This window comes from Osmerus eperlanus, chromosome 2 (assembly GCF_963692335.1).
Source record: "Osmerus eperlanus chromosome 2, fOsmEpe2.1, whole genome shotgun sequence".
Classification (NCBI taxonomy): domain Eukaryota; kingdom Metazoa; phylum Chordata; class Actinopteri; order Osmeriformes; family Osmeridae; genus Osmerus; species Osmerus eperlanus.
In genome coordinates, this window is record NC_085019.1 from 17,889,619 (window position 1) to 17,908,118 (window position 18,500).

Below are 18,500 nucleotides of genomic sequence, written 5' to 3' on the forward strand. Positions count from 1 at the left end.
CAACACCATATATTTACAAAAAGACTGGCTAGGAAGCCTTCCTATCTTGGACCTGCCAAGCTTCTGCAACACAACTTTCACAACTTCAGATGCTTTGGTGGAACTCACCCCCATAGTTGTGATCAAATCCATGTACACCTCCCTAACAACATCTGAATACCTACCATGCTCAAAAGTGGGGACCTGCCCTTGTATAAACCTGTCTAGTTCCTCCTGTGCGGCAGCATGTTCCCCTTTCCAAAACTGCACTTGCTCATTTAAACTCTGAACCTGCTCTACTAAACTAGACGCTCTACCACTTACCTGATCGGCCTTTCTTTTTAAATAATTAGAACGCAGTCTCCCTCCTTTTCTCAATTTTCATTTGTGATAGTCCCTGACTCAGACCTACTAACCTTTCTTCTAACTCTTCCTTGGCCACTTCCAACACACTGTTCTGAAGCCTAAGGCTCTCAGTCTCCTGCTCTTTCAGTGCTAGCCTCCTAGCTATCTTCCCTCCTCTTCAACTTCTTCTTAACCAGGGATCTGGAGCTATGGTTATCTGAGAACCTCTGACTACACTTGTCTAGCTTACACTGCAAGCTGCTGATCTTAACCTCAGCCTCATACAGCTTCAAACCTCTCTCTTTCCTATCATTGTCTATCCTATCTTTCTCTTTAAGCAGAACCTCAAAGTCCTGCACTAATTGATCCCTTTCCTTCAGTTCCCTTTCTAAATCCACAACAACCTTGTCTACGTCCCTGACACATTCCAGTTCTATACTAGCTACTAGCTCCTGGCTCTCAGCCTGTGTACATTGACCAAAATTAACTGATTTCTCTTCAAAAGCGACCCTTTCTCTATGTACAAATCTACGATTCCTTGACAACGCTCTCTTGATATATGTACTTACCCACCTCTCAAGGGCCCTGCGATCATCTACATTTAAAACAAAGTTGTAACACAAAATGTCAACTACACTTTGAATCACTGTACCTACATCCATCAAAGATACAAACCTGTGAATCTCAAACAAGACCCTATTGGTCAACAACTTGATATCGATCTTATCTTTCTCTCCTGATAAATTATGCAACTCTACACCTAATCTCTCACATTCCCTGAACACCATACTACCTTCACTCTTTGTCTCTTTGCTGCAGCTCATGTTGTCTTGCTTGTCGTCTGTCAGTAATGAATTATTAGATTTGAACTAGTAACTCCTCACTGACAGGGGGGGAGGGGTGGACAGTAACAATTGATTGGCTTAATCTTTGTATGAGTTACAATGTGTTGCTTAGGGTGTTTGTGTGTGTTGCTGGGGGGGAGGGTGCTTAGCTGGATATAATTGGTTTGTTTACTCTGATTAATACCCAATAAGATCATATCCCCTGTCACTCACTTGCGCCCCTCCCCCCTGTCACTGTGGTAAATTGTAACATGTTCCCGCCCTTTTATGATAGACCAATAGTAAGCAGTTATTCGTCCCTTTAAAAAAATATAAGGGGGTTTACATATAAGTGCATTTGTCTTTAGACTTTACTTACCAACAATTATGGAAAACAAACTCCAACTCCTTCGAAAGCCACGCGTGTGGATAATCGGCAGCTCGCTGATTTACTGGCTTGAACGCCACCTGACTGCCACACGGCCACGGGACACAGCCACCCTCGGCTTGATGTGCCAGATTGAGTGGATGGGGAAGAGGGGTATGAGATGGGAGCAGCTCCTGCCTCTTCTCCAGAGAACACCGGGTCCAGGTCCCGACGTAATGATCGTACATCTAGGCGGAAACAACCTGGCCTCTCAAACGTCGTGTTCTCTGATGATCCAAATGAGGAACGATCTTGGATGGTTACTGCAAAAGTACCCCAGTACCAAGATCATATTTTCTGATATCATCCAGCGACGGGTCTATCGGAACCATGTACCTGGTACCAGTGTGTATGGGATTGAACGAGCCCGAAGGCGTGTGAATGCCGGCATAGCCGCCTTTCTGGCTGATAGGGGCATGTCTGGCATCCGAAACAGCAACATCCATCATAAGGATGATTGTTATTTTAGGGACGGCGTTCACCTAAATTTCAGGGGAAACAAAATGTTTCTGTTGAATGTCCACTCCGGTATGAGCAAGATATTGTGAAGACTTCCGCCTAAAAGCAATAAAGGCTCTTTTAAGAGCCACCTAAATAACCCCAAAATAAACTTTCACTAATGCGCTCAGTGAAAGTCACGTTGAGCTGATCACTGTCACTCATTCAAATCCAAATGTCCTCCACCACCTTTCACACAATAGCCTACTTAAATTTGGGATTGGCTAAATTTGTTGTTTAATCTATGTGATATATAATTGTCTCATTATGTGCTGGTGATTGAAGATGATGCAGATCAGTTTAAAAAAAGTCACTAGATGGCGGAGTTGAGGGGAATATAAAAACGTGCCTTTTTCCGAGTATGAACATACTTTTTGTTTTTATAGCAAACCTTGCAAGATACAAGTATACTCAAAATAGAAATGTTATATGAAGCCTAATGTACCAAAAACGTCAAAACGCAACCATGTCATGCCACTTAGGCACTGTAAAACTAAAACAAAGCCAGTATAACATCAGTCTGTCGTGGGCATTCCAAGCTAGGTAGCTACTGTCAGAATTCAGTAAATCACAGGCACTCCTCGGACTTAAGCTTGATTATAAAAAAAAAAACCCCAGCTGGGAAATATTAGCGGTTTTCACAGTCCTGTAGAGGAGACCTTCATGAACAGAATGACATCAAATTGAGGCTGTGGCATTGAAGTTCAGGTTAGTAGCCAATGGCTCAAAGTACTCTCAGCCCATTACAGACGTCTTAAAATGGGAAAACCTCTGTGCCACATACGGGATGGTATTCGCACAGGGATTTGCGCTAATTTGAGTGACAGATTGATTCACCAATTGAAAAACTCATCTGGGAATTTTGATTTTTGTAAGGGGAGGGCCGAGATTTTACTGTCGCCGTTTGGCTTCCTAAACAGCAATAGAATTAGAAGTTTCTCTAAACCGCGTCGCGTACAGCATAACAGTGAGCTACACTGGCTTAAAACTACAGGTATATAATGATAATTGTACCCATTAATTGTTTACTAGTAATATTATCTCATAATAAATCATAAAACGTTCATCGATATGTGAGCCATGTTTATTATTTTAACGATTGAAAACGGATGTATCACAGACCGTTATCGTATATGTCGTCCAACAGAGGCTAATTATGCTAACGTCTCAGTCAACAAGCGAAAATTGACTACTGTTTTCGAAAGTAAATGTACTAATAATATAATCGTACATCGTATTTTACATTAAATCTCACAAGTGTGTTTTTTATGACAATTTTAAATGAGCAATAAGTTCAGTTTAGCATTTGTTGACGCTTGGAACTCTCCGTTGTGATTACATTGAGAGCAGAACGTTTGTGTTTTTGCTATCTAGCTGTTCTTGCATTCCTTGCAAATCAGCGTTAATAAAAAGCAGATTAGCTAGAGTCTAGCTAACATTGCCTAGACAGGCATGGCTGATTGTCTATACCGTAGCGTAGAAGATCCCTGTGCAGTTCGACCCTCGACACATTTGCGCAAACCATTTCACCAAGGACGGTTTTGAAAACCTGGGACAATGTAAAGTAGTGATGTGTCGTTCGTGAACGATTCGTTCATTTTGAACGAATCCTTACAAGGACTCGAGAGTAACGAGTCCTCTCAAAGAGTGATTCGTTCATTTTCTCGTGGCCGCTGATATGGAAAAATTCTAGCGGCACTGTGTAGATTTGAATAGTCAAGAGATGGCGGTTACAATAAATTTATTTTGCTTGTACAAATCAAGATTTAACAAAGTACTTTGTGATCAGTCATAACGAAGGAGGTGCTAGCCACAGGTCGTTCGCCAGAGTGATGAAGAACAATCATAAAACCCTGCCTTATATAAACTTTAGATCAAATGATTCCTCTGAACTCTGTTGATTGGTCAGCACTGCTCAGTGACTTCATATCAAGTTCCCACGGTTCTTTAATGTGGCCTCTCTCCCCAAACCAGTAGATAGTAAAACCACAGGAGTTCACCAGTCAAATGGTCAACTGTCCTTTGTGTGGGCCACTTCAAACAAGTCTACAGGAAGGGTCAGAGCAGTTTGATCAGTTAACAATTGAATCCACATTGTCTCCAGACCAGCTGTCTCTTCCTCCCCAGGTGACAAGAACCCTCTCAGGTCACCCAGACTTCCCGTCTCTTAGACTTCACGTCTCCTAGTTATAAAACTGCAAATGGCATCTCTACCAAATGGAGTTGACTCTTAATCAACTTTAGACTTCCGTTAAAACACATTCCTCATATATGAAACACACACATTATAACTGTATTCCAAAATTTCCACGACACCGCGCATCGGGACTGTTGCATAAGCTCGTCCAAGTAAACATAAATGATTCGTTCATTTCCCGACTCGGTCTTCGGGTACGAGTATTTGGATCATTTTTCACGTGACCTGCATAGGCTCTGTAGTGGTAGCTAGAGGAAACGAACGATTCGTTCATTTCCCGACTCGGTCTTTCTACGAGTCTTTGGATCCTTTTTTCACGTGACCCCGCATTGTATTTTTTAGTAGAGGAAACAGTTTCCTCATTCCCTTTCGTGTGGCCGCTGTTTTAGTAAGACGTGAATGATATTCGCTCCAGTCACCATACTGACTGGTTTTGTTATTTTCACTTTACATTTACACTTACAGTTTAGTGCAGTGTAATTGTTTGCCGTGATAATAAAATGCTAGTGTGATAATAAATGACCAAATCTTACAAACTGTCATGATACATTATTTTAATGCAGCAATTTCTTTCAAAATAGTATCTGCTGGTGCACATGTCATGCACTAACCTACATGAAAATATGATACGTGTTTGCAGTGGACAGATAGCGCCCCCCCCCCCCCCCTTGAAATGAACGAATGACTCTAAAAAAGATTCGTTCATTTTACTGAACGAGATTCAGAGAACCGAATCAGTAAAATGATCCGAACTTCCCATCACTAATGTAAAGCAGGATTTGCTATGAAGCTGTTGCTGAAAAGAGGTGCGTTTCCGATCTTACGTTCATCACAACCGCAAGTTGTAGTATGATTTTGTCGGTAACAGTTATTAGCAATGCTAACATATCCTGTATCTAGCATTTGCCTTTCTCCAGTTCTTTCAAATAAATAATCTAGACAGGCGTTAGCAATAGGCCAGACTGCTATTCGTTTTCTGGCTATTTTTTTGTAAGCTTCCCTTCTAATGCCGACTACAGCTAGTCTAGCTAGAGTCATTTGCTAAGTAAAGCACCTCTTTTCAGGTTCAGCTTCTTAGCAAATCCTGCTTGAAATTGTCCAAGGTTGTCAAAACTGTCTTGGGTGAAATGTTTAGAGCAAATGAATAATTTAGTGTTGAACTTCGCCGGAATCTTCTCATAGACAAACAGCAGCCATGCCTGTCGAATGTTTGGCTCTTTGGGAAGACTCTGAGTGTTAGCCTTCCCTGTACAGCCTGGAACACAGCATTTACGACCGTGGTCCATTTTCAATATCCTTGTTATAATTCAAAACGTTCTTCTTTGTAATTCCTTAGAAGTAGCCTACACAGAGCAGCGCGCAGCTAAACTAGTATCGGAGATCTACGCTACCTCGGACTGGGCAAAAACACCAGTGAGTGGGCTGGTCTGGATATACATTTTGGCGCGTGACTAAGATACAGACCAGAGCCAAAAAAGGCTTTGTTGAAAAGCTACCGTTTTACAGCCAAATGTTTTCATTTTGAGATTTGCATAGGAAAGAGGTGTCGATGGACTTTGAGGTTCACTGTATGTTCATTCTACCCACCGAACTGTCGTTATTCAACTATGACAAGGTAAACTCGGTTTTGCAATCAATGACTCCTTTAAGAACCCCCTTTGAAACAAGCTGTAACAACGTTGTCACCGGCAGTATTTCAGATGGAATCGCGATTCAAACAGTACCATCTGCTAACTGAAAATATGCCCCTAAAAACTTAAATAAGCTTGACATCTATTTAGGGAGAAATGGCTAATTCAAAAGAGGTTTGTTACGAGCAAGCTAGTTGCGGTGGCTAGCCAAACTTCACTGAGTGAGAGGATTGTTTGAAAGCGCCGGAAATTAGAATGTTTCTTTTGACAAAGTTTAGGCTGTGGCACTGAAGCCAGCGACGCACCACACAAGCTTGAGTTTAAATACATTATTTAATGTTACATTACTTACTGTACATGCAAGTCTTGATTTGCTTAAATGTACATGTATGATGCTGCCAGTACACCACGGCACGATACGATACTTGCTGTGCAACAGCACATCTATGCACGTTGTATCCATGCGTCTTTGCTAACGTGTGCTGACGTTGTGACGTAGGCTAGCACTGAGTACCCTTTGTTGACTCAAGACACTTTTTGCCACAATACTTTGATACTAATTATTATTATATGGCAACGACAGTACGAGCGCTCTGATTGGCTAATGGGTAGTCATGCCAGCCGTGTATTGACCTCATCGCCAGTCTGCGTTCTGATACGGATTATTATTGCCCTCCTCTTACGTCATCTTCAAAATGAGCGATATCGAGGAGTCCATAGATATATATCTATGGAAGAGTCAGCTGGAGTCAGACGATACTGAAAACTTCAACGGCAACAAAGAAATTGTTAACTTTCTAAAAGAGCCGTTATTTGTGTTGGAATTAAAGCCATTTTAGCAGAACCGTGTTGTCTGTTTTCTATCAAAAGTAATTGGGTGCTAGGCAACACCTGAAACGCACCGTGAGAAGACTTGAGAGCTAGCTACAACTAGCCTACCATTTATTTTCATCTACAAAATGAAAAGGCTAAAAATGCCATATAATAAACAACTTACTAACCTCGACCGTTCGGTTAGGGTTAGGGCTAACCCTCGACCTCGGCTTTGCTGTATTGCTGTAACGTTCAAGCCTCAGTTTGATATTTCCCGGCATGACCTCACTCTCGGTTAGTAAGTAGTTAGTATCCAGTGACAAGTTCTATTGATTAGTGAATGTTGTAAGTACACAGGATATTTCCTCCACAGTGTCACCTTTCAAAAGAGACCAATTCAATTGACTTTTGGTATACCTTGATTAGGAGTTTCAGACACATTTTACAGTATTGTTAACTAGCCAATGGTCAAAGTAACCACACATCAGCTTTTTTTCGCAGTTTCACTCTAGGTGTAGTCACGACTGTTAGGCTTTGTAGGGCAGGACAGTGCAACAATAACATGTTAACTACATTTATGATACACATAGTTGACACACACACACACACACACAGAAATACTTTTAGTTCTTTGTACTCTGATCTTTATAACTGGCCAAACAATGGAGTATAATAGGATGTCATCAGAGTCACATTCTGGACTTTAATTAAGGAAAATTAAGGCAATTGAAAATGAACAAAAAAACTTTGAAAGACCAACCATGACATTATTTCACAATTATTATGCAATAAAATGCCCCCCTCCAACCCTTCCACAGCTCTGGACCTGCTGGGGCGCATGTTGACCTTCAACCCCATCAAGCGCATCAGTGTGGAGGAGGCCTTGGCCCACCCCTACCTGGAGCAGTACTACGACCCCACTGATGAGGTACGCTCCTGTCACATATGACCCACACTGAAGAGGTACCCCATTGTACCCCCTGAAAGAAGCGTTTTAATGCAATCTTTATGCATGAGTCCATATTTTGTATAAAAAAATAAAATAAAATGCATCTGTAAAACAGACTTAACAGTTGAGAGTTTCAACTTTTGAGTCCGTTCAGGTATGTAGACTATTCATCTGACTAATCAGAGAGCAAACATTAAAAAAACTCCAGCAACGTAGCCTTTCAACATTATTTTCACATGGCACAAAATGAGAACCGACTCACCCATGTTTATATACATTGGGATACAGCAAAAAGCTGTGGGGGTTCAGGAATGCCGCATGGCATTCCTCCCGTACACGTACTCAGCAGCTCCTTCACTTCTCAGTTTGGATGGAAGGACACAAGGCCACATGTGTTGGTATGCATGTGTTTACTGATTGATAGACTTGAGCCATGCAGGTGTGTGCTCTTGTGCATAAGCAGCATTGTGTGGGGAAGACGGTACAGTAGGGTTGTAATATTTGTATGTGTTTTTGGGGGGTTTGTCTGAGGTAGATTTGATGCGTGGTGGGAGAGTTTGCAGACCACTATAGTCTGTGTATGTTTGCAGCCAGTCGCAGAGGAGCCCTTTACTTTCACCATGGAGTTGGATGACCTTCCTAAAGAGAAGCTGAAGGAGCTCATCTATGAGGAGACGGCACGCTTCCAGGCAACCTACCAGGGCTCCTGAGACTGTAAGGCACACACACAACTCCCTGTCAACCACTAGATGTCAGTGCGCACACACACACCCATACATTTTCATCAAGATCACCAATCAGACAAATTGTATTTTCTTCACAGTTAACATGACAAAGTGACAAAGCTGTGCAGATGCTTGGAACAAGATGACTCCAACAAGATAACAAGACAAATTAATCCTAAACGGCATACAAAAAAGAGAACCAGAAACGTGTACATCTAGCCTCTTTCTATTTCTATCATGGAAAAAGGCTTATTACATTTTCTATCATTTTTTTCCGGGTATGGGGCTTCTACGGAGGTAATGTTACCGTCTTTAGGATACCCCTGCATTTCTTACCTTCTTTTTCTGCTGGAATTGTTTTAAATAACACCCCATGTCCTACTGTGTACCCCACCTCCTAGTACACCTAATACTCCCCTCCATACATCCACCCACTCTCTCCTCACCACCTGTCTTTCTTTCCCATAATTTAGTTTCTAGTTACAAAATGTATGTACACACAAATACTAACTACTGTATTAATGAACACCAGAACTTTCCATCTTTCTCCATGAGGTTGTTGTTTGTGAAGAAAGTACAAGGGGAGGAATCTAGGAAGCTAGTTGTGTGTGCGCGCGTGTGTATATACAAATGCGTAAGTGGACATTTGTTTTGTTTAGACTGTACTCGTAACAGTTTTGTTTGTCCAACGTTATTTGAATGTTTATGATCAGTTTGGAGTCGTAATTGTATGTTTTGGGATTTATATTTGTGAATCTTTTTGAACACTCAATGTTTTTGTTTTTTTTGTGAGACAAACAATCAATGTTTCTACTGGCATGTTGGTGGGTTTAAAATTGTGTTCTTTCTTTTTTTGAATAATGTTCATGTGAATGCATGCATTCCTGAATTTTACCAATTTGGCAGAGAGAGAGAAAGTGATTTTGCCTGGGGACCAAGAAATAGCTTGCATAGTTTGTACTGTAAACTGGGTTGATTCTTTTTTGTTGTTCTAAGCTTCAAGGGCTGGCCCACTACAATCCCCCCTCTTTCACAGGGGATGTAGGGGCCCATTTAAGAGTTGAACAAATGGCATGATCACCCACCCTCTTGTAGACCAGGCAATGCCATGTCTTTATGCTCCTATATCTGTATGCGGCCAAAGCCTCTTCAATTTTTTTTCCAGCTCATTATCATTTAGAAGAGTCAGCATCCCAATGACACTCACACTCCCCTAAACTGAGATCTGCTTTTCTGATCACTTTAACAAGGCCACTCCAATGCAGGTCTCCAAGTCAATAGCAATTCATTGTTTTCCCCTTGAACCTGGTTAACTATGGGAATCTCACAGACTCCATCTTGCCAACACAATCCCTGTGTGTAGGGCAAGACCGGCCACCAATGTTGCTATTGTGCATCTATAGAATCCCAGTGATTTGGGAAAGGGGTCCTACTCTCAATCTCCTACAAATCACATGATAATCAGTGTTGTGAACCAGGAACCAATCTTAAATTTATGATGACATAGTCCCAGTGTCTCCATTTCTTTTCTCACTCTCTGCCACTCCCCCTCTCCCCCTCCGCCTCCCCATCCAATATCGCTCATTTTATGTACTCCCTCATCAGCTGTTTCTCAAAAGTATGGTATTTTGTCTTTTCCGGAGGTCGGTGGATTTGTACATACTTGATGTGCTTAGTGGGGGCAGGTCAGATGAAAAGGATGATTATGCGAAATTATGTATTTACTGTGCTCTTGGCTTTCTGTGTTTCTGGTTATGGTGGGGCTGATTTCCTATTATCTTGTGAGTATATGTGTGCGCGTGCCTGCAATGCTACGCTGTGTCTGTTCCTGCATCACTCGCTCCCCACATGGCTTGTCTCTTTCCCCTGTTATGGACATGACTAACATACCTGTGCTATGTGGCCATTGTCCCTTCCAGCTCTTCAAACCAATCATTGAGCTTGACCCCTGAAAGCAAAACTTTTTGATTAGTTCCAATAATAGCATAACGGTACCACCCCACCCTCCAAAGCCATAACACATTTAACCTTCTCTGAAGCCATAGTCATCGTCCATGGTTGAAGTATGATATTCACACATAGAGGATCAGATATACCTGTGAAGGATGAGCTCAACCTCTGGTCAGCTTCCCTTCATTTCCCTCTTTAATACCTGTCACGCTTAACTGAAAGGGCTCTCCCCCCATTGGTTAACTCCCTGCATTCCTCCAACTGGCTCAGTCTTATCTAACTGAATCACAGACCGCCACCCCTCTTGTGGTTCAACTACATGGTCACCTTCCTTTTTTTTTTTTTACTCCTCTTCCCCCACCTTGAAATCCTAAGCCTACTTCCAATTATGCGAAGAAACGGGGTTGAAGGAAAAAAGGGAGGAGCATCGCTTATTGTCGTGACGGGGGGGGGGGGGTTCTTGTGTTGATCATGTGTCTCAATCAGCACACCTGCACTTTGCCTCTTACCAAACTATGTTCCCACCCCCCACTTCTCCTTCTTTTCCTTGTTTGTGTGTGTGTGTGCGTGCATGTAACTTGAACAAGTACTATTCTTTCCATTACACCGTAGTATAATTTCCCTCTTGTCTTTCCTTTTCACCGGATCCTTTGTTATCCACCCTGCTTGCTTGGCTCAATTGCACTCACTTTCTATTGGAAGAAAAACACCACACTGACCAGCAAGTGTGGAAATGGGGAAGGGGTGCAAGGCATCTCAAGGGTCCCTTGCCTGCCCATCTGCTGACTGATCTGCATGTTAGAATATATGTGATCTGTGTCTCTCTGACCAAAAGCTGCTTAACTCCCTCCCCCACACACATGCATTTACACACACACACCCCAAACATACCATGACATTCATTGAGGAGCCATGTGAATGAACCAACGGGACCATCTTTGCAATCCTCTCCACACACAAGCTGAATAATCTGTGACAAGAAAATATACACCATTGGCTTGCATATACTTACACAGTACATTAACTAAATGGCCTACGTCAGGCCGGTTTCAAAGTAATGTCCTTTTTAAATGGCTGTTCTTATTATTGAAATTGTTATCGGTGAGTTGTAACTTTTTTGTTCTTTAGTTTTTTACAAAAAAGGGAAGTCAAGTTTTTTTTTTTTTTTTTAAGATTAGTTTGTTTTTATTTCACTTTGTTTCTCTAATGGGTGTGATTATAATTGGCAGTGTCTTCTTTCTGGAACCTATTTTTCCCCTAAGATCTTACGACGAATTATTCTTATTTTACGAGGAGATATGAGATATCTGTAGATTGTTAAAGAGATATGAGTTATTGAGGGGTACAGTCTGTGTATATTCTATGGGTATTATGAATTAAACTAATAACAAAGAAACAATTATATACATATATTGAATAAAATTCCTGATAATGTACAAACAGTTTTCTGTCATTTATTCAAACTTTCACAACGGCTGCGATATCAAAATTATTGGTGGCCAAGCAGCAAAGCTGCGAAGCCACCTTTTGTGTTTATACCTTTTCTTTGTCGTCCTCGTCGTCCTTCTCCGGTAGGAGGAACCTATTGTTATTGAAGGCCGAGCAGCGAAGCCACCTTAAGTGTTTACCTTTTCGTATTAGGGTCCTCCGGTAGGAGGACAATAGGTGGCGCTACAGGCCACGCCCCAATATGTCAATTTTCAAAGTGATGCCATTTGCAGGCCACAAGTCCCAAAAAATTTTAATCGAGTACATACTATGCCTTACTGCTCATGAGGAACAAAAAAGCCTGAGGAACCTATAACGGATGCCATATTGGATTTCTGTACAATAAAGATTTGTCCAAAACGACAAAATTCTTATGAACTGTAGCTCCGATTGACTTTAAATACGAAAATGAAGCAATAAGCATCCTACGGTATGTAAAATACGCTCTCAAACCGTATGTGTAGCATCTGCCTTCCGCAGCGTCAAACTTGACATTTCTCCATTGAAAGTGATTGGATGGATGATAATGGGACCCCCTGGCTAATTGATCAAATTAAAAAAATTGGTGAAGGATGTCCCCGCCAGAGACAGTGGTGACAGAGAGGTGAATACCATAAGCAAAAATATTTCTTTACACATCTTCTCGTCATAAACAGATGGTCCGATTAAATAAGTTCATACGACCAATCATCACCTCCCATGGCTTCTCCTTCCACTGCTATGCTGACGACACGCAGCTGTACCTGTCGTTCCCCCCGGCCTGCCTCACAGACATCTCCGCCTGGATGACCGAGCACCACCTCCAGCTGAACCTCGCCAAAACAGAACTCCTCATCATCCCGGCCAAACCCTCCATCTCCCACGATCTCTCAATCACCCTGGAATCATCCTCTGCCAGGAACCTCGGGGTGACCATGGATGACGAGCTCTCCCTCACAGCCCACATTGCTGAGGTCTCCCGGTCATGTAGATTCAGCCTCTACAACATCCGGAAGATCAGGAGATACCTGTCTGAGCATTCCACCCAGCTGCTTGTCCAAGCACTTGTCCTCTCAAAGTTGGACTACTGCAACTCGCTGCTCGCCGGTCTCCCAGCATGCGCAACCCGCCCGTCTCCAGAGGATTCAGAACGCAGCGGCCTGTCTGGTCTTCAATCTACCCAGACGCTCCCATGTCACATGCTCCCCAAGCCCCCACCCCTCGGCTTGAAGCAAAGGCCCTGGTGGCCAAGTAGCCATTCTGGCCTTGTAGCCATTCTGTGGCTAGTTTGGCCACAGCTAATGCTACTGTTAAAAGAAACAGAAGGTCTTCTTCAGCATGGATTTTTCTCTACAGTGACAATGTAGCTCCCTCCAGTAGTCAAGCACGAGGTCTTGTTTAGATTACGGGGGTTTTATTTCCACTGCACATTTGTATCAACCCGTGAGAACTGGGCGGACATAGAGAAAATAAAGGATACAGAAAATAAATCTTTGTCTTCTTATTCTTAATATTCTTAATACTCTTATTATATTCTTAATATTCTTCTTATATTCTTATGTATTCTTATATATGTATTTAGTTTGGAGAGCTCTTGCCATGCTGTTTTTGCGCTTCACTTGCAGGTGTTGTGCCTTTTAATTACGTCCGAAAAAGATCGCCGCTAATTAGTTCCGCCTCTAGGATCTTCTATTATTTTAGGTAGGAACCAAAAATTGTAACAAACAAATATAAATGTGAGGCAGTTACACTCCAACCAAATCACAAGTGATTTCTAAGAACAGATTAGAGAACAACATACTGCATATAAACATTAATTTGAAAATACTAACAATTTACTTATGGCTGAACTTAAGAACTGGCAAAGAGAGTGAGTAAAAGATGCTGGAGTCTTCAGTATGCTTCCAACAGTGTGACTGTCTTATGGATGGGCCTCTCCAGGTGAACAGGTTTAGAGATGCGCCTTCCTTTTCCGTCCAGATTTGAATCACTGATAAGAAACTTCAGTCTTCTCACTCTTCCGTCCTTACCCGGGTACTCTTAAATAACCTTTGCTAACTTCCATTGGTTTCGTGGTGTAGAATCATCTTGCAAAATAACAATATCATTGACCTTGGCATTTCTGCGGTCCTTGATCCACTTCTGTCTGTGTTGGAGATTTAGGAGATATTCCTTCTTCCACCGTGTCCAAAAGTTGTTGGCTAAGAGTTGAACTCTGCTCCATCTCTTGCGGACGTACAGATCTTCCCTGACAAACTTTCCAGGAGGTGGAGAGATGATCGTGGATTTCATGGTCAGGATGTGGTTTGGTGTCAAGAGCTCTGGATTGGATGGATCATTCAGATGATAAGTGGTCAGAGGTCTGCTATTTACAACAGCCATGACTTCATATAGGAACGTTCGTAGTGAGGAGCAGTCAAGTTGTCTGTCTGACTGTTCTAGAATGGACGTCAAGACACTTCTGATGGTGCGATTTGTCTTTCCAAGACCCCACCCATATGACTTGAAGCTGGGGTGTTCATGATGAACTCACATCTCAGTTCTTTGAGTTCTTCTTGATCCATCTCTTTCAATGCGTCAATAAACTCCCTCCCAGCGCAGACAAAGTTAGTCCCTTGATCACACCTTATTTGGCGTACTGTTCCACGAATAGCTATGAATGAGCGCAGAGCTTTGATGAAGGCATCTGTGGTCAAGTCATCGAGCATTTCAACGTGTACTGCTCTAGAAAACATGCAGGTAAGTAACAGTCCATAACGCATTAGCTTTTTTCTTCCTTCCTTGACGTAGAATAGTCCGAAGCAGTCCATTCCACAGTAAGTAAATGGAGGGGTGGTTCCATTCGCTCTTCCGGGAGGTTTGCCATTTGCTTTGTTGTTTTGTGCATCTTCTGAACTTCCTGCACGTTGTGCACTTGTAAATATGGGATGACACTGCATTGCTGCATCCCAGGATCCATAAGCCATTGGATCGGAGCTCATTCGTGGTCATTCCCCGTCTTTGATGGTGCGCTCTCTCATGATAGTTCTTGACGAGTAATCAGACCCTCCAGGAATTCGCGATGTTGCGATCGCACCAATTCACGCGAATTCAACGATTCCCCGCGAATTCAGCGCAATGTTGCAATTTTAACCAATCGCCGCAATTTTCCCGCAACTTTTACCAATCATCGTCAGCTCCCACAACTCTCTCCAGTAGGGGTTAAATCCAGTGTTGCGTCTGAACGTGTTCATTGAACGAAAGTTCATGAACTCGTTGATAATTTTGGTGAACGTGAACTGAACGTACTGTATTACTGCCTGATGAACGATACTGTGAATGCGTTCATTCTGGTGTCTGTGAACTCTTTCCCTCTTTTTAATTTCGTTTAATAAGGTGCCAGATTTCTAGAGACTTCCAGGCGAAAAACACACCCGTAACAGTCCTGTATCCAGGGTTGCCCAACCAGTCAATTGCTGCGTGTGCTTTCTTCTACCGTCTATGCCTGGCAAGCGTGAGAGCGCCGAGTTGCGTAGAGGCCGAGAGCGGTATTGCAGACAGATAGAGATTTCAATCTTTTTTGTTAAAAAAAGGGAGATTCTTCCCTTCAATGCATGCGAATGTAAATCCTGGTTGGATAAGGATAAAACATGGGATATGATGAAAATTGGCATGTTGGTAAGGTTATTTAGGGGACCATTTCTCAATGGTTTTATTCTTTGATGAATGTTTGTTAATTACTTAATTTTCAACCCATAACTCAATTAAAATTACAAAGAGGGAAATTCGCAACTTTTTATCGCAACTTTGACTTGCTCCTGCAATTTCATCGCAACAAACATCTAAAAAACACTGCAACTTTCATCGCAACTTTTTGGAAAAGCTCCCACGAAATCAGGAATTTAGCCCGCAACTATCACAAAAAAGGCCCGCGAAATCCTGGGGGGACTGAGTAATGCTGACACGTGACTGTCTCTCGGGAGGACAGCTGGATGTTTCACATGTGGATGTAGAGCAGCATGAGTTAACCGGCCTCCCACTCTGAGGATACCTTGGTCATCCAGGAATGGACTTAAATTATGTAATTTGTTAGCCTTGTCTTTGATTTGTGTTTCCTTATGACACTGGATGCACTGTATTTCTTGAGAGAGGGTTGCTTGTTAAACCATCTTGATTATGCTGAGCTCTGCTTCTCTCCTTTTCTCTAAACTGGTGCTTTCACAGGACCTTGGCTTGAGGCCTTTGGCTTCCTTTGCACACCGCTTTAGTCTGGGTATAGCCTTCACCATTCTTGACCAGTCGGAAAAATGTTGTTGGCGATCTAACAGTGACCTTATTGGGTGTGCTCAAGCCTTCGGCGAGAGCACAACCTTTGTTCTCTCACATATATATTATTATTATTATTTATTTTTGCCCCCCTAAAACTCAGTCAATATTTGGCCTACATAGACAACCTAGGTGTCAAAAGTTTCGTCTTGGTAGCGATTGAGTTGCTTCTATTGGGATTTACGTTCCGTTGCATGGTTTAAGTGGAAATTACGTTTTTGTGGCGAAAAGTGAAGCTAACGGTGGCTAACTTGCTAGCCACAGTCAATGACACTACTTACGTCACTAACGTCACGAAAACTCGCGTGACTACCTTTAGCAGAACATTAGTTTAGCAGCTCGTTAACTTCTGGGAGATAGCTAAGCTAACTGCTTTACTGCAAGGGAGCTGCAGAAACGCCACAAGCAAAGAGGCCAGGGTGATAACTATTTACTAATTTTACTTTGTGATATGACACACAATTGTGACGTGTAATGTACAATATAAGCTGATTTTATTAAGGAAATACATCTACTTTCGGAAACAGTAGTCTACTATGTCACTGAAGTATTAGCATCATGACATTAGCCTCTGTTGGCCGGGCAACACATACTACAGTGGTCTATGATGCATCTGTTTTCAATCGTTAAAATAAACATTCCTCACAAATACATTTTCGTTGTAGGATTTATTATGACATTACATTACAAGTAAACGATTTGTGGGTGAAATTATCATTACCTGTGGTTTCAAACCAGTGTTGCTCACTGCAACGCTGTAGCCTACGCGAGACACTACAAAAACATCTACACAGCTGTAGGAAGTCAAACAGCAACAGAACATGTTCGGCATTCCCCTTACTTAAATCAAAAGTCTATCTAACTACTAACCTTAACTTCATTGCCACAGCCTAAACTTTGTCAATCTGTTCATGAAAATAATTAATTTCAGCCTAAACCGTAAAACGGAACGTTAAATCAAATTCAACCAACGCAATCGCTACCAAGACGAACACAGCAGTAGTGTACTGTACTGTACAATTTACCGGGGCAGCTTCTCCACACAGGGCTATATCGCACTTGGCGTTGTTACTGACAATGATTGCTACCAGTGAGCTTTTTATGAAAGCGATTTTCCACTAAATAAATGTCAAGCTTATTTACGTTTTTGGGGGCATATTTTCAGTTAGCAGATGGTACTGTTTGAATCGCGATTCCATCTTCTACTGCCGGTAACGTCGTAGAATAATCTTCAAAGGGGGTTCTTTATTCATGAATGAATGCAATATGAGTAGGCTAAATTCCTTAAAATATCACGAGAAGGGAAAAACTTAAAAGGACGTTTAAGTCATAGAGATTAGGTCAATTTTTACACCGGTCTGCCAAATGTATTCGTTTTGATTCAACGATGAGGCTGCCTCTTGCAGGGGAAATGAGAAGACATCTATTTCATTCTACACTTCACTCGTATTTTCAGTTGTAAATGAGCAGCAAAAAAAATCTTTTAAATCTATGTAATCTTTATGAATAATAAGTATGCATTTTTATATAAAATATACAGAAATATCAGTTGTAAAAATGTCATCCAAAAACGGACCCTGTGCAACCGACGCAATCAAGCACACCCTACAATTTCCCCAGAAATTGTACCCTCTCTAGTTTCCTTTGCCTGGGTGTCATGAACCTGGGCCTTCTTGAACTCTGGATCACTACTTGCAATCACTCCCACCTTGACTACTCCGCTGGGTAGCTCTTTCTGCCAAAGAAAGTCTGGGCCTGTGAACCAGTTAGAAGCTACAAGTAGTTCTGCTGTAAAACCTCTTGAGGCATGATCTGCTGGATTATCTTCAGAAGCCACATACTTCCATTGTGCAGACTCTATACTTTGCTTGATGCGTTCAACCCGGTTTGCTAAGAACATATGAAATCTTCTGGCTTCATTATTGATGGTATCCGAGGACAACCATTGAATCTGTCCAGAAGAATTCTTGTAGGCATCTCCAGTTCCTTTTTGAGCAAGTCACTGGTGCGAACAGCTACGACTGCTGCTGACAGCTCAAGTCTTGGTATGGTTGTAACCTTAGCAGGGGCTACTCTTGACTTCCCCATTACCAAAGAGCAGTGGACTTCACCTGATGCACTGACTGCTCTGAGGTACATCGCCATAACCTGACACGCTGGCATCAGAGAAATGGTGGAGCTCATAGTGCTGAACCTTGAAGTTTGATGGAATGTAGCATCTCTGGATATTCACACCAGCCAGGTTTTGCAGGTCTTGGAGCCAAAACTCCCACAAGGGTAGAAGGTCATCAGGTAAGATGTCATCCCAACTGAGCTTGTCACAACACATCTGCTGCAGGATCTGCTTTCCCACCAGGATGAACGGTGCCACGAATCCGAGTGGATCGTAT

General features: G+C 42.2%; 2 protein-coding genes across 2 annotated transcripts in view; one reads left to right on the top strand and one right to left on the bottom strand.

Moving 5' to 3' along the window:
• mapk3 (mitogen-activated protein kinase 3) overlaps positions 1–11,772 on the top strand; it is a 56,861-nt gene extending 45,089 nt beyond the window's left edge. Inside the window, exons 7-9 of the mRNA XM_062453753.1 lie at positions 7,533–7,642; positions 8,254–8,377; positions 8,487–11,772. Coding sequence (XP_062309737.1) covers positions 7,533–7,642; positions 8,254–8,373 — 230 coding nt within the window. The 3' untranslated portion in view covers positions 8,374–8,377; positions 8,487–11,772. The remainder of the gene's footprint in view (positions 1–7,532; positions 7,643–8,253; positions 8,378–8,486) is intronic.
• The window catches only part of nudt9 (nudix (nucleoside diphosphate linked moiety X)-type motif 9), a 241,099-nt gene that overhangs the window by 53,896 nt on the left and 168,703 nt on the right, over positions 1–18,500 (bottom strand). The window lies entirely within an intron of this gene.